Raw genomic sequence first — 16,843 nt, forward strand, 5'->3', positions numbered from 1 at the left:
ATTTACTCTAAAAGTCAAGTCATTTTTCAAAATAATGAGGGCATAATATATATTGTATTCATAATTAATACGGTTAATATTTTCACACCAACATATTTAATATTTTTTATATTTCATATTTATCTTGTTTTAATTTGGTCATTATAAAAGGTTGAGATCTTTTTCAACATATTACATGCATAATTGTTTGTGTATTTTATTTAATATTTTGTTTATAATATAATACAATATAATGTAACTAATAGAGCTTATGTTTTAAATGTAGTTGATGTAATATGTTATTTAGTTGTAATATGAGAATGATGGTTAATCTAATCTAACATACCTGGGCCATTGTTGTTATATATATATATATATATATATATATACATATATATATATATATATATATATATATATACATACATATGCACAACATATTAATGTTTAACTGCGTTTTTTATAGTGTGTCTCGTCCTTGGCCGTGTGCGCGGATTATTTTGACGGGATTAGAAACAGATGTAAAGCAAAAATCGAGATCAAATCTAATCCTAAAGGCAGAGCAATGACATCGGATTAGGAGCCTTCAAGCCGCGCCCCCTATACCACCCCCCTCCCCTCGCTGGTTGGTCCTCAAATAGATTGACGGCTGCTTCGTCCAATGAAAAGGAGTAAAGGGTGGCACGGGGGCAGATGTGCGTGGAAAGGAGCAGCGAGTGTGCGGCTCGCTTTCAGTACAGGATTTGGTCTTCAGGTGACACTCGCCGAGCACGAGCAACCCACGCACGCCAAAGGTGAGTTTGGAACACTTTATTGATCGACTTTAAACGTCGTTTGCGGCTCGTTGCGTCGAAGAAGTGACGTTATATTGCCGCGACGGCAGCAGTTGTAGCTATGGCGTCAACGGCTCCATTTTGACCTAAAAACTCGTGAAAAAATCGACAAGTATGATCAAAATTGCTTTTAAGGGTGTTTGCTCACACTTTAGTATCAGTTTGAGTCACTAATGTGCTGTAAAAGAGGAAGAGGTTCTCAGTGCTGGGTTATAAGGATCTACCCTGTCAATACGATTTTTGTATTGTGTTTTTTTTAAAATAAGAATTACAATTAGTAAAGTTTCAGAGTGACATAAAAATGATAATATCGCACGATGCGTCATTGGAATATTACACAGAGGTCAACCGTTGCCCTTGTGTCAAGGAGTTGCCACTTCGTTGCGCGCGTGTACGTGTTTGTGTGTGCGCGCTCGCGTTTGCGCGTGGGTGTGTGTGCGTGTGGGCGTGTGCTTCCTTGTTAATCTGCAAGCTGTCATGCCAGCGCACGCACGCACACAAATCTTTTTACACAATGCTCTTGCCTAATTTTAGTGTGGTGACACCTGAGCACCCGAAGCCAGGTGAGTTGAGGCAATCCAGTCGCGTTCAGGTCCCAAAATGACAGCAAAATTTTGGTGACATTTCCAAATGTTTTGTGCAAACAAAAGGAAGTGGACACACAACAAAGAGGGGGTCAGAAGCGTGTGACTTTCCATACGGAGCTAAAGGTGATTAAATGAGTGACATATTTGATTTTTTTTTTTCCTACTAGTTTGACCTTGTATTGTGCCAAAGTCCTTTTTTTATGTGGGTTTCAGTTTCTTCCTCTACGTGCTCACTTTCACTTTCACTTTCACATTACTCCAAAAGTCAAAAGTGAGGGGGTGAATCCCCAACACCAAGCGTCATTTTCTTGGCGATGTATTCTTTTTTGGGGGTAAATCCGAAGGAAGCGGAAGATGAACGTCAGCGCCTTGGAACAAAATGTCATTATTGTTGTGTGGCAATACTGTTGTAACATTGCAGCAGTTTCTTGAGAGGCTGTTTGGTTTGGACTCAAGTGGGCACACGATAGTCATATAATCCAGAAAAAACTTTCATTTCAATTGTGACCAAATGTCTATCTACCGTTTAATAGTCAAGGTTGCACTTTTCGGGGTTAAAAGATAAAGATAAAGATAAAGTCCTTTATTAGTCCCACAATGGGGAAATTTGAGATGGAGAAAATTGAGAACCCAAATTGGGTGAACTAGCTAACCGATCACTGGGCCCAAAAGGGACTAAATCTTTTTTTTTTTTTTTTGGGGACCCTGAACCTTGGGTGAAGATTTTTGATCCATCAAGAACTACTGACAAGTTAAAGCAACAAAGAAAATGAGCTGTGGTTGAAAATAATTTAGATTTGAATCAGAAGTCATTTGGCCCTGTCAGGGTTGTCCCACGTAACTCTCCGAAATGATGAGCAGCTTCTTCAACCCAATCTTTTGGGTCAAGGTCATTAGCTCATCTTTGGGTGAAAGTAACGCAATCTGCTCCAAATGCAAAACTATCGAGCAAGTGGGTGAGCAAAACAACCCAGCATTTTTTTTTAGCGCGCGCAAATAGATGTGATACAAAACACTGTTTTGAGACCTTCTGTCATTCAGGTATCCAGATATGTTAAACGTTATAAAAACTGAAATAAAAGTCACATATAATGTATGGGGTAAACAAAAAACAATTTAGGACAGAGACCCAATTCCCCGTCTGAAAATAATGTAAATATAAATAATCATTTATATTGATTAGCCAATTGTTTATTCAAATGGATTAAGAACAAACTAATTTATGTAAAATAATTTTAGAGTAAATCTATTCATTCATCTCATACCTTTATGATTATAATAAATGTAATTAGTTATAATAAAATAATTATTTGATGTAAATGTTTACTTTTTTTTACATTTTACAACTATTTGTGTATTTTATTATTTCAATTAAATAAATAAATAGAAAGTTTGCAGTATTACACAAGCGTAAAAAGAAGTTCACCACAGCTAATGGAAAAACGGTTCCTTGAGTTTGAATACTTTCCATGTTTTGTCCATGTTCTTTGAACAATATTGCTGAATCCGGAGGGAAACAATTGTACATTTGTCCCTGTGTTTTCTTTCCAGATGTCGTTTGCTAGCGACAAGCTGTACAACGGCTACCTGCGCACCAACATGCCCACCATCGTCACCAAGGTCAAAGTGCGACAGATTATGGTCCACTTGCCGTGTCTGACCGATTACGACCGGGTGAGAACCTTGTGTGCTGTACCCCGTGCCTTTTCAACAAACATACATTTTTTTTTACACTTGCAGTGACTTGGAAAAGTAAAATAACCTTGGGTAAGACGTAGAGCTGCGCGATATTGGAAAAAACTGACATTGCGATTTTTGGGGAGGCTGCGATGTTCATTGCGATATTGAAACCAGCAAAATTTTCAGCAGATGACTCAAATAGATCTGTTTGGGAAGACTTTATACAGCACTGGGATGGCCACTTGATAGAAATACGTGCACCACGGCATTTTATACCTTTTGTCGAGCGTGCGGATCATTTTTTTAAACCTCCCGTGAAAAGTTCTTGCTTTCGTGATTTGTCGATGCTGTTTGAGCTTCTTATCATAAGGTTTTATTATAAAGGTGTCTGTCATTGTTTTTTGAGTAGATGGTTTTACATCGGGTCCCACGAATGAGTCTGAACTGGTTGTAAAGGGGCTCCTAATAGCGATTCAAATGGTCGGACAGGTTTGTTGTATGACCTCGTGTTGCAGCGACAACGGCGAGGCACTGTCGGCAGAGAGTTTTTTGTGTGTTGTATATTCCTTTTTATGGCCGAAATAATTCCATATTTCGGATAATGACTTTCTTTTGGGGACCAAATCTCCTGCCGCCGTCGTCTCTTCCATGTCGCCTGTTTGTGTTTTCAGAGCGCACAGAATGGAGCGGGTGGGGGCGTGGCCAGTGACTGGCAGGAGGGAAGGGGTGATCGAGACAGGCTTTGTAGAGCATACAGTAGCTTGCTGTTTCTACGAAGCTAAACAAATTTTGCATGCTCTAAGGAGAAAAAAAAAAAAGACAAAACATCGCACGTCCTACGATGTGACAATCGCGATTTTCAAACCGCATATTGTGCAGCCCTTGTAAGAAGCCACATGCTGCTTCACAAAGTCTGAAGACATTCTCAGATTAAATGGCGACAACCGGACTGGAAATTTACCGGAGCAACAAAAAAACTTCAGTGTTTAGTACATTAGCAAGCTGCAACATGACTTGGTGAAGCAGCATGTGGCTCATAACCAAGGCTCTTTCTGTATTCTCTGTTCCGACTGTATCAACAATTTATATATATATATATATATATGTATGTATATGTATATATATATATATATGTGTGTGTGTATATGTATATATATAGTGTGTGTATATGTATATATAGTGTTTGTATATGTGTGTTATAAAAAAATGTTTGATTGCCATTATTTGTCTTATATGGCCGATTAATCCATCAAGCCCCACCCACGGTTATTTTATCAACAATTGTATGTTTATCCTTACTTACATACTTACTCACTAACATAGGTGCCTCGATGTTGCGTCAGCGGGCTGCTCTATGATTCAATGCTGTTTTTAGACTTGGTGTAGCCGCATGTAGCTCATTACCCAAGATTCTTCTCGTACGTTCCGTTCCAAGTCCGTGTGTGGAGAAGCAAACCAATTAGATTTTTTGTCATGTGACATGCGCTGGCAGGAGACCATTGAGGCCAAGCGGGAGATGTGCGGCAACTTCAACGGCATGGTGCTGCTGCTGGACTGCTTGAAGAGGCGGGAGAGCTGGCCCGAGCACTTCATCCGAGCTCTGGAGATGTGCGAGCACGGCACCATCGCCGCCGAGATACGGGTGGAATATGACAAGCTCAAAGGCGCCAGCAGTAAGCGCCGTTTAACTTGCTGGATTTTTTCTCGTCGGTCCGTTGCCGTTGCTCAACGTGGTCGGCATCGATAACTGCCGAGAGGCGCGAGTGCATAATTTATGGAGACACTCACTACATAGCACGTGTTCCTGTCAAGGTTATTATCGTTAACGAAAACTAACAAAATAACAGATGAAAACAGATGTTTGAGAATGTTGTCAACTTTACTTAATTACAAACTACTTAGTGACCTTTTTTTAATCATGCACTTGACATATACTATATAAAAAGGATAACAAAACTAATACTAAAACTACTAAAAACAAAACTTATGCATGGGTAGAGGAATCGCCGCAATTTGTGCGTAGTGAAGATTTGTAGTCGTAGAAACGAGAGTTGTAATCAGTAAACATTTCGTCTTCACAATTTTGTTTCGTACTCACAAAAAAAAAAAAGAATAAATCAAACCCTCTCAACTCTGATTCGCAGTCACAGGGAAATAATTACGGGTACGCGTCTTACATTTGCTGATACGGATCGTTTAATTGCGCATTTGCCTTTTTGACAGCGATCTTACTCCATACTAAGTAAGGTTGTGGTTGTCATCACGTTAAATATAAAATGCGTACGTTGCGCTTAACTTTATTGTTATTTACTTTGTGGATTATGTACAGAATTTATTCCCATTGTCGAGGTGATGGTGATCGTGTAGAACTGTCAAGAGAAGCTTTTGTAATGAGACACAAGTGAACATATTGTCCAGTCACAAATTGATGTCGTTGTTTATAACGCCATTTAAATCGATACGTTTGTGTTGCATTCTGTACATGAGGCGATCTTGTGCAGGAATTGATTAATTTCGTGGATTGCTTCCAGTTTTTTATTTAAATCATGCGAAATGTGTATAATTAATTATTGTCAAGCGGAACAACATTGTATTATTTATGTGACGTATACATCGCACCCACGTGCCCATGCTTGATTTAAAAAAAAAAAAAAAAAAACACAGATTATTTCTCTGTATTTATTTCCACTATGCAAGTTGGTACATAATTGTTAATCACTGTCAAGACCAGGGGTGGGCAAACTTTTGGATTGGCGGGCCACAATGGGTTCTAAAATTTGACAGAAGGGCCGGACCAGGAGCGGAGGGATGGCGTGTTTTGGTGTCCTCACCGAATCGGAGAAAAACAAATACATTTAATTTTAAATGAATTGTCTGTGGAAAAAAACCCACAGTATTTAGAAAATAAAACATGAACAAGGTTTATTCACTACATTTTTTTTCAACTTCGGTGGGCCAGATTAAAACATTTAACGGGCCGCATGTGGCCCACGGGCCGTAGTTTGCCCACCCCTGGTCAAGACTGTTACAAAGAATACTCTGATGTGTAACTTGCGATCATGTGTGACACCCCCCCCCCCCACACACACACTTTATGGATTCATTAGTTTTTGTTTCTCATTGTTTGTGTAGATTCTACCCCCAGCTCTCCTCCAACCACCACGGTGATGGCTCGCATCCATCCAAGTCCGTCCGCCCCTCACCTCCCCGGGCTTGAGACCTGCCACCCCAGCCAGTCTGCCGCTTCTCCGCCCTCCTCTCCTCAAGCCGACCCTCAACCGGAGCACCAAACTCCAGCGCCCGCTCCCCCGCCTGCGTCCGAAGCGCTGACCACCTCCGCCACTGAGACGTCATCCCCGCCCTCGCCTCCGCAAGGAGCGGAGCGACCCGATCGGGAACGCCCAGAACCAGAGGAAAGCTCTCGCTCCGACATTGAGGGTGGTCAACTGATCCCTGAAGAGAATTCGTTCAGTTGTGACGTGCCGCCTGAACCCCCCCAGGCTGCGGAATCGTGCGAGGCAGACGCGTGCGATGCCATTGAAAGCCCGCCGGAAAGCACCGTCGATTTGGATGTGACGGACGCTCCCGCGGCCCTCGAAAAGCCTCCTGTGCAGGAAACTGCCCCGTCTGTGGAGAAACTCACTCCCGCCGATGTTATCCCGCCGCCTGAAGATATTTCGGAAGCTCCGGCTACACAGGTGAGAAGATCAAGGCCCTTTCACACGGCGTTTTTCGGACCAGACGGATACTTAGAATCCTTTTAACATGCAGCAAGTGGTGACCATATTTTAATTCACGTTCTTCATTACGTCTTTTTCAACTTTCAGATCGTCGTGGAGAACTGTACGGTGACAGGGAGTGCACCTGCAAGCCCCGTCTTGCCCGTCTTGCCCGACGCGTCCTCAGTGGTCCTGAGCACCCCCGGCACGCTCACCAGCATCCTGCCGCAAGAGGATCCGAACACCAACGCCGTCGAATCCGGATCGTCGGAAGAGCCGTATTCTGGGGACACCGAGCGTTTGCAAATAAGCAAGGATGAGGAGGATGAGGTGCAGGTGAACGTGATGCATGTCTCCCAGCAAGCGTCCGTGCTGAACCTGGACGGACAGCGCGTGGTCAACGGTGACGCCACCAAAGAAGTCGCTAGCGTCCAGGACCCCGCCTCGATGACTTTGTGCCCCGAGCCCGAGAAGCCGGCCCCTCGCCGCGCACTGGCTGCCAACGCCAAACTCATGGTGACGGCGCTTGGAGTGGGCGCCTGCGCGCTGTTGGTGGCGTGGAAGTTTAAGCATTGAGGAGACGGGTTTTAGCTTGAAGGTTATTTCCCAGCCACTTTCAGAGCCTTTTGAATTTGAAGTCTCACTGCAAGTCACCAGACAAAAAAAAAAATTGTACATCGAAATAATGATGTTTTTTGTCTTAAATTATGCACAGATTTACTCATTCGATGTGAAATTCTGTTCCTGTTTAGTCAAACGCAAACCTTTTGAGCTTTCCGGCATGAGTCGGGCCTTCCCCTCTTGTTAATTCGATCTGTTATGTGGATCGACACGCGACACAAAATCGGGCAAGGCAGTGACTTAGTGGACAACACAGACGCTGAGCCTCGCTAGCTTGCTAGCATGTTAGCCCGTACGCCGGCGTCAGCGTCCTCACTCCATTTTGGGTCGTGTGTGGTTCCACAGAACCGAGACACTTAAGCGAACTTGAACTGGTTATTCAACAGTTATTCAGTGTGTTGCTCACGATGCAGACGACCGAGCGAGCACATTAGTTCGGACACCAACGTATTCGTGACATTTGCGGGGCATGTTTTCAGCTTCATTCCGCGGACGCACGAACATCGTCCGACAACTTCTTAACCATTTATTCATTGAAATTTGAGACGCTTGTTAACACTATTCTCTGTGGTGTGTTAGATTTGTAAGATATTTTATTTTCCCTTGACAGGGACTTGAAGTGAAGTTGCATCATTTGCTGCAGCACACCTGATGAGCTCTCACGGCACAATGGTTGTGAATCGCCACTTTAAGGAGACCGTAGTACAGGTGCCTTATCTGTCTGGAAGGATGTTATGGTTTTTAGGCTAAATGCTAGCAAACATGTCGAGTCAGCACTTTGTAGATACTATTTTTATATTTATTTGAACATACGTTATTGTACTAAGCTGGATACTCTCAATAGGTACCTTAAGAGCATACTGTGTTGTCATTTCGATGCCATGTTTTAATGGAATGATTAGAATTTTTCTTTGTTTTTAATAATGGCAGCATTTTTAAACATCACTGTATGGGGTGGGAAAGCGTGCGATTAAAGGCCGCACTTTGCGAACAATATGAGATTGGGGGGAAAAAAAGTTCATGTTTGTATTTTAAATATTTACAGTTTGTTAATGTGGAAGTAAAAATTCATATATATTTTTTTCATTTTAACGTCTGAAAGAAATGGTCTGTTTCAGGGTAATATTTTTAAAAAAAAAATATTAAGCCTCATTTTTAAAGGGCATTCCTGATTGTCATTGTCACAACTGTTGCTGTCAAGAAAATCTTTTTTTCCTTCCTGGCTGCCGTACAAGTGTAAAAAGAAGCAGCAAAAATGTGAACACTGTGATAGTACCAGTGCTGCTTACTGGTGAATATGTGTATAATAAATAGTGTCCCGTTTTGAAGCAAGTACTTTGTACATAATAATGTGTGTGTATATAGGGCCTAGAATAATAAATTTGTAACCCCAAAACTTCATGTCGATTGTCATGTTTTCATTTGTCAATTGACTATTTTATTCATTAAGTTTTTTTTAATCCATTTTATTTAAGCAGCAAATTACAAAAAAAGCAAATGAAATGTTTTGAATGACGTACCTCTCACTTGCAGTTTCTTTATACAACATGAAAAATTAAAATTGCAAACGTGTGGGTAATATTTAGTTGTATGACCATTTTTCATAATATATAGAATTCAATAAATAAAATCTTTTGACCGCGACCCTCGTGAGGGTGAGCGGATGGACTCTACTATAGTAACGAAAGGCGTGTCTTTGGAAATGTTTCGAGTTGTGATTGGGTTCTGACCCGTCACTCATCTGTTGACCACGCCCACACCACAAAGAACGGCACAAGAAAAACGACAAGTTAATTTAGCTAGTTACGCGAGGAATTAGCCTCTTCATCTTCGGCTTTTTTGTTTTGTCCCCACCTAAACGTCAGTAACCCCCCCCCCTACCCCCCGTTACCAATAACAACCGCATCTATGTCGTAAACTGACCCACTCTCCGTCTCATTTCTTTCTTCCTATTTTTTTTTAATGGCGACCAACGGTTACCACCAGCGCGACGATGACAGCGCGGACGACGAGGACGAAACGCCCACGAAGAAGCAGCCGCGCTCCGACAAAGACATGAGCGGCTCAGGGTGTCATCTCCGGAGCGAAGCCGACAAGGAGGCGGCGGCCGGAGCTCCGTCGCCCCGCCGCGCCTCCAATGCGACGCCGAGGCTTCGCAGCGACTCCGTAAAGAAGAGCAGGCCGCGTAAGTGTGACGCTGTCGTGCCCTTAAAATCGTTTGTGGGTTTATTTTTATTTATAATTTACTGGGAAGAAGACTTTTATAATATTTGTACAAAATGGTAGTCGTTATTGTTTTTTGTTTTTTTAATCTTTGAAGAGTTCGACACATTAATGAATGAAGGGAAAATGTCAGCATACATACGCGGTCTTTGATGCAAGCATTAATGGCTGACATTGGCGTTACAAAGGTAATATTTGCGTTATGAAGTAGTTACTGTTTTGCAACAACATGGCGTTGGTGGTACACAAGGTTCCCCTGATGGTGATGATGAATGATGAGGATCACACTAAGGGGTGTGTGGATGAAGCGGCATGCCATCATGTGGTCCCCATCATCATCATCATCATCATCATCATCATCATCATCATCATCATCATCAAAAGCGGCCGCAGCAGCATCTGATGACATATTTTCCCTCCAAAATGCTGCGGGATACTTCATACGGAACAACCTTTTCAAATTCGAATCAGTTCCAAAAATTAATTGTTTACATGTGGTTGTACGTTTTTGGCACAATAAATGCCGCTTGTAGCGAACCCAGCCAGACAATGGTGAAGCGTACTGATGTTCCACAGAGTCTTTTATTCCTTTTGTTGTCTTGATTTCATTGTGGAAACACCGTAAGAGCTACAGTGTAAAACAAACCATAATAAACATAAATGAGAGCTCTCAACGGCATGCAATCAAATCCATGTAACTACTTTGGCCATACGTGAGAAAATAAAGTTACAACAAAAACCCGCGATACTACAAAATTGACAAATGGACGCTATTGTCAGAGTGACAGCAGTTAATTATGTCATGAAACACCTGTGCATGGGTAAATCACGGCCAACGAAATAACGATGAAACAAAACAACAATTAAATACCTTGTTCCCATTCCAGCCAGGTGCTTGCAGCCTTAGAAAGTTTCCGTTAGATTGCGTAAAACTGATTTCTTGATCGGCAATGTCAAGATCGTTAAACTTTTCCTTCTCCTTTTCCTTCCTTTCCTTTCCTTTCCTTTCCTTTCCTTTGGAAATGCCCCCTTAAATAGCGTAATGTTAATGTATACTTCCTGCTCATACCGGAAGCGCACCAAACTAAAAGCATATAGTGTCCAAATTATAACTTCAAAATAAAGTATCAAACAAATGCACTTGTGAGTTCGTTACACCGCTAATTAATATTGCTGTTTTTTTTCCTCGATCCCATATTAAAATGTACAACTCTGCTGACAATTGTTAGCACTTTTTGTTCATGTCTGCAAACATAGTTAAGCGCAAGGCAGTATTCCTTTGAGATCATGAATTTGAAACTGTTTATATGAAGACTTTGGACTTAACAATAAGTGGCGGTGCTTGACTTTTTTCCTCGGGGAGGGATGGGCTGGCCAAAGCTATCTCGGGAGGTCCGCAAAACAAAAACTCTTCTCAACAATCAACGTGGTTTTTTTTTTTGTCTATTGTATAATACCGAATACAATTGCGTACACACTCACATGCACACACATTCATGCACACACACATACAGCTAAAAAAAACATTGGAAACACGAGTGGCAAATATACAGATAAAACATATTTCAATAGCGACAATGTAAATAATGAATACAAATATTTGTAATAATAATAATAAGATACATTAAAGTGTCATTTGTGTGTTGCGCTTTCACCACAGCTGCAGTGCCATCAGAAACTCACCTTCTGGATGTTTTCATTTGAAACGTAGCATTCCCGTGGTTCGGCATGGACATCGGCGGCACGCTGGTCAAGCTGGTGTACTTCGAGCCGCGCGACATCACAGCAGAGGAGGAGCAGGAGGAGGTGGAGAACCTGAAGAGCATCCGCCGCTACCTGACATCCAACACGGCCTACGGCACCACGGGCATCCGCGACGTGCACCTGGAGCTGCGCGAGCTGACGCTGTGCGGCCGCACGGGCAACCTGCACTTCATCCGCTTCCCCACGCACGACCTGCCCGCGTTCCTGCAGATGGGCCGAAACAAGCACTTCTCTAGCCTGCACACCAGCCTCTGCGCCACTGGCGGCGGCGCCTACAAATTTGAAGCCGACTTCCGCACGGTGCGTTTGCCTTGACAACCTTGCAGCACCATTTAGGTTTCGCGCTAGGCCAACACTGAAAACATTCAATAAAAACAACATTTACATATAGATTGTGTTATTTGTTTTTTAATTCTGCTTAAAATTCTGCTATGAATTACACTGAATTCAATTGCAATTTTTAGTTGAATAATTTTGAACATTTTATTTATAATATCGGCAATGTAAATCTATATATAGGATATAAAATTGTAAGTTGTGACAATTAGCAAAAAATACATTGAGCATGCTTATTTTGCTGCAAGAAAAGTATTTCTTTCATTAGATATTAAAAATCTCAATTCCTTTGCAATAATGTCATTATCGCAATATCCAACACTCATCGTGTAGCCCGTTTTATTTATTAGTTTTACTAAAGATTAATTACTGTATACATAAAAATAGTAAATCGATGCATCAACATCATGTAAATGTTTTAAAATATTGAATTAAGATGAAAAAAATTACATAATGCAAATTAATTTATAGAATGTATATTTTTCTAGATTTCTTTTACTTTTGTCACATTATGTGTTTATTATATATAAACAATTCTTAACAGGAGCATACAATTTGAATGTATATAATAATAAAGATATGAAATTGAGATAAAAAGATTGTTCAGATTATACAAGTAAAGATGTATGTATTTATATTAAAAATACAGTTTTTAATCCTGATTTTTAAGTATTTTGGAACATCAATTCCACAATTTTCTATGAAGAAAATTTTCTTAAAGTTAACTAATAATTGATAACGTAACTATAATAATAATATTCTATTTACTAAAACTCAAATGGCATCTAAGATCTGCTGACGTCACATGATCTCTTTGCACCAATCCAGACAGCCGACCTGCAGCTGCACAAGCTGGACGAGCTGGACTGCCTGATCCGCGGCGTGCTGTACATCGACGCGGTGGTCCCCAGGGGCCCGTCCGAGTGCTACTACTTTGAGAACCCGGCCGAGCCGGAACACTGCGTGCAGCGGCCGTACGCGCTGGAGAACCCCTACCCGCTGCTGCTGGTCAACATTGGCTCCGGCGTCAGCATCCTTGCCGTCTACTCGGAGAACAACTACAAGCGCGTCACCGGAACCAGGTGCTTTGTCCCTTGCCATTAAAAAAAATAAAAATAAAAACATCAAAAGTCATTCAACAGATTTTGCAAAAAATAAGGCCTCAAATGGTGTTAAAAAGCATTAAAGATTATCTTCATCCGCAATCATTCAATTTAAACACCATTTATAGGCCTTCAGTTAGTCACTGCTTAGTTTATCAGTTTGACTTGAAATAACTTCATAAATTACTATGAAAATACCACCCAATCGGTATTAAACGTATTTGTCCACTTTATGTTCCGTCGAATTAGTAGATTGTAGGATTGAAATTGATAGAAAGATTGTACATTTAGAACAGATAAAACGTGTCATTAATTGCGAGTTAACAAAATCATCATGATTCATAATGATTCGAAATTTTAACCGACTGACAGCCATGTATACGCATGTATGTTTGTGTGCGGGGGTCGGTGTATATGAGGTAGGCGTGGACATTATATTTGTTTTAACTCATTCACTGCCAGCCGAGTTAAAAAAAAAAAAAAAAAAGATCTTTGACGTCCATAGCCGTCAATGGTAGTAAATGAGCTAAATGGCATTAAAAACCATTCGATTAGATTTACTGATCCCCGCATGAACCCTGTTTTATGTACAAAGCTGTAACGGCGGTGTGAATTTCCAGCCTGGGCGGCGGGACGTTCCTGGGCCTGTGCTGCCTGCTGACGGGCTGCTCCACCTTCGAGGAGGCTCTGGAAATGGCCTCGCAGGGGGAAAGCACCCGCGTGGACAAACTGGTCCGGGACATCTACGGAGGCGACTACGACCGCTTCGGACTGCCAGGCTGGGCTGTGGCTTCCAGGTGCGCAATTGGTCCTTCATCCAATATTTTATCTGGAAGTTTTGATCACGATAGGATTGCGACACGACGACAAACGATGAGCTTCGAGAGTTGCGTGCGAAAGGAAAAGTGTCTCGAAACACATTAAGCAGAAAAAAATATATATTTTTTTTAATTTCTTTTTTAAAATTATATATGTAATATTATGACTTTTCCTTGAAATATTACAACTTTCAAAAGTACCACGGTTCTGTTGACTTTTATTTGAAAAAGACAACTTAAAGATTCAGAGGTGACAATTTGTAATAGAAAAAAAAAATGTTAACGAAAATTTGGGACTTTAAAAAAATTTTCATTGTTCATATATTTAGATCCCGAAAATTTAAAAATGAGTACTTGCCTTTCCTATTAGCCTCACTTAAATATACAATGAAAAAAAACATTTTATTTCTCCGTAAGACTGTATGTAATGTGACATTTTTCCTTGAGATAATACTTGTCACATGGTAATTTTTTAGTCCCAAAAAATGTTAATAGTTTGACTTTTTGTTGTCACTCAAAGAAAAAAAAATTTCAATCAGAAAAATACTGTCAAATTGTGATGTTATCTTGGAAGTCTGTTGGAAAAGCATCTTTATTCTGCTAGTATGTCATTTTATTGTTACACGTCAACCTTAAAATAAACTGCTTTCTTCTTGTAATATTTTGAGTTTTTATGCTTCCACACAAACAAGTGATTTCCTCTAAAGCATTTCCCCCTTTTTTTTTTGGGTGGCTTCAATAGTTTTGGCAACATGATGTCCAAAGACAAACGTGAGTCGGTGTCCAAGGAAGACCTGGCGAGGGCCACGCTGGTCACCATCACCAACAACATCGGCTCCATCACGCGCATGTGCGCGCTCAACGAGGTGAGTCGAGACGCGAAACGGCACCCGGCGCTGCGGAAAGGTGTCCTGCGTGCCTTCAGCCTCTTTACGGTGCTGCCTTGTGACGTCTTGATCAAGCAGCATTGTACAGGGCTATGAAGGCGCCAGGTTCGACAGCTTCCAACGACTGACCACGTGTTCCGATTCGGAGTCTGATGTCGCCCACTAAATAGGGCCCTAAATTTGGCTTTTGTAGACTTGTATGTTTATCTCTTTTTTTTTTAATCATAAAAACACTCCTACAGAATTTTTTTTGTTGTATCATAAAAATACCACTTTTTTTTCTCATTGTGACTTTTCATCGAGAATTTTTTTTTCCGCACAGAGTAGCAACTTTATTCTCAAATTATTGTCACGTCTTGATTAATTTTTGCCACACTGTGACTTATTTCCTAAAAAAAAAGAAAAAAGAAAATATGATTCCTTTTGAAATGGTTTGGAAGAAAATAGACATTTATTCTTGAAATATGTCTTGGAAAAAAAGAAAACTTTGTTTTCATGATAATGTGACTTTTAAAAAAATGTAATGACATTCTTGCAGTACTGCAACGCTGTATAATTTAATATTGCAACTATATTGTTGTAATATTCCATCATTATTTAATAATATTGTTGCTTAAAAAACTGATTTAACACTTATAATAATGTATTTTTTTTATTAAATAAAATGCACCTTTATTATGTAGATAATGCCACTCCTTTTTGGAAATTATAAGACTAGAAAAAAAATTATTTCATAGAAAAACTACTCATGTCCAAAAGTCATAAGTCAAAGTATTAGTGTTTTTTTCCATCGCCCCCAAAATAATTGAATTTGTTGTAATTACTGTTTGTCTTTGGAAGACACGCATTGCATTTAAAAGGAGCTTTTGAAATTCCTTTGATTTGCTCCTTTGACGACCTCACGACGAGACTAAAAGCCAACAATTGTGCTTTCCCGACCTCTCGCCAACCATCCAAGAACATCGAGCGTGTGGTTTTTGTGGGCAACTTCCTGCGCGTCAACACGCTTTCCATGAAGCTGCTGGCCTACGCCATGGACTACTGGTCCAAAGGTCAACTCAAAGCGCTCTTCTTGCGCCACGAGGTGAACAAAAACAGAAACAAAATACAAATTCTTGAGGTTTGCGCTATCTTGAACCTTTTTGTTCTTTCTAGGGTTACTTTGGAGCCGTCGGCGCTCTGTTGGAACTTCTGCATCCGTCCTGAAGCAGCCAAAAGAAGAAAAAAAACAAAACATGGACAACGTCAAGCTGCTGCAAAGCAAACCAAAATGTTGCACTTTAGAATCTTTACAATTGAGGATCATGACGCTCCATCTCTGCTTTCACGACGACAATCACCACGTTGGCTTAAAATCGCTGCAAAAGTAGCCCCGATTTCGGGTCCGTTGAAAAAATGAATTTGGTTTCAGGTGTTAAGTCTAAAACAACCCCGCCCAACAAGAAAACAAAACGAAACACAAAAGCAATCACTGCAAGGCCACATATGTAAATTAGACTGCCGTAGTTCCTCGATGTCTGAAAGTTGTCACTCGCTACTATTTTTTGCAACAGATAAGATCTGTTGCTAAGCATTCCAGTGATCGCTCCACATTGTTGTGTGACGCCTCCATCAAAGTCGTAACTGTAATTATCTCAGTAATCGCTGCATGGAGTCATCTATATCCATGTTGGTGGTTCCTGTCTTACCGCTTAGTCACTATTGTTGACCCAGTTGACTGCTAAGGCCGTTTTCTGACTGTTGCGAACCGGAACAGCAGCCGATACAACGTTGGACCCCTCTACTTGGATTCGTTTTTGGTGAGGGCAACAACACGTACCATTTTGTGGACATGTGTGGTCCCGTAAAAAAAAAATTATAATAATAAATTGAAGTGCCTGCTATGTGACAATCGCTTTTATTTACTGTGACTTTGGAGAGTTTAAAAAAAAAAAAAAAGCTCGCTTTGGTAGAGAAGGAAGTGTTTTACGTTTCAGGCTTCTCGCTGAATTGTGATCATTCCCTAATAAATAACTTTATTACTTTGCTCGTGTTTTTCTTCAATCTGAAAATAATCTGAGTGTTTAAAAATGTATCCTTTGAGATGTTGTCATCCTATGAGATTTTTTTTTTTTTAAGAAAATCAAAAGAGTCGCTGAAGTTGTCATTTTGTATTTTCTCTTTCCACTCTCAAAAATGAAAAAATATATCAAAAACATACCGCTATCTAAAACTATATTCTTGAAAACAAACTTTTTGTCAAAATAAACAATTTCATTCTTGTAATACTCGAAAATTTGCAACTACATACCTG

At 40.6% G+C, this 16,843-nt stretch overlaps 2 protein-coding genes across 4 annotated transcripts; both read left to right on the top strand.

Annotated features, from left to right (window-relative positions):
* The first annotated feature begins 657 nt into the window (after window positions 1-657).
* mavs (mitochondrial antiviral signaling protein) lies at window positions 658-8,816 on the top strand. Of its 2 annotated transcripts, XM_088310126.1 has the most exons (7): window positions 731-773; window positions 1,347-1,375; window positions 1,463-1,522; window positions 2,951-3,073; window positions 4,572-4,752; window positions 6,212-6,777; window positions 6,907-8,816. In XM_088310126.1, exons 4-7 carry the CDS (start codon window positions 2,951-2,953, stop codon window positions 7,372-7,374), a joined length of 1,338 nt encoding a protein of 445 aa, XP_088166252.1. In that variant the 5' UTR covers window positions 731-773; window positions 1,347-1,375; window positions 1,463-1,522; the 3' UTR covers window positions 7,375-8,816. The 2 variants fall into 2 exon arrangements, with proteins under 2 accessions (XP_088166251.1, XP_088166252.1); XM_088310125.1 differs by lacking the exons at window positions 1,347-1,375; window positions 1,463-1,522 and having other exon boundaries at window positions 658-773.
* A 329-nt stretch (window positions 8,817-9,145) lies between these two features.
* pank2 (pantothenate kinase 2) lies at window positions 9,146-16,575 on the top strand. Of its 2 annotated transcripts, XM_088310128.1 has the most exons (8): window positions 9,146-9,279; window positions 9,406-9,604; window positions 11,354-11,706; window positions 12,571-12,824; window positions 13,466-13,642; window positions 14,406-14,529; window positions 15,509-15,634; window positions 15,706-16,575. In XM_088310128.1, the coding sequence occupies exons 2-8, from the start codon at window positions 9,475-9,477 to the stop codon at window positions 15,754-15,756; spliced, it is 1,215 nt and encodes a 404-aa protein (XP_088166254.1). In that variant the 5' UTR covers window positions 9,146-9,279; window positions 9,406-9,474; the 3' UTR covers window positions 15,757-16,575. The 2 variants fall into 2 exon arrangements, with proteins under 2 accessions (XP_088166254.1, XP_088166253.1); XM_088310127.1 differs by having other exon boundaries at window positions 9,148-9,604.
* The last annotated feature ends 268 nt before the right edge of the window (window positions 16,576-16,843 follow it).

The sequence above is a fragment of the Idiotropiscis lumnitzeri genome, chromosome 1 (assembly GCF_059441095.1).
Source record: "Idiotropiscis lumnitzeri isolate Australia: NSW breed Sydney's pygmy pipehorse chromosome 1, RoL_Ilum_1.0, whole genome shotgun sequence".
Classification (NCBI taxonomy): domain Eukaryota; kingdom Metazoa; phylum Chordata; class Actinopteri; order Syngnathiformes; family Syngnathidae; genus Idiotropiscis; species Idiotropiscis lumnitzeri.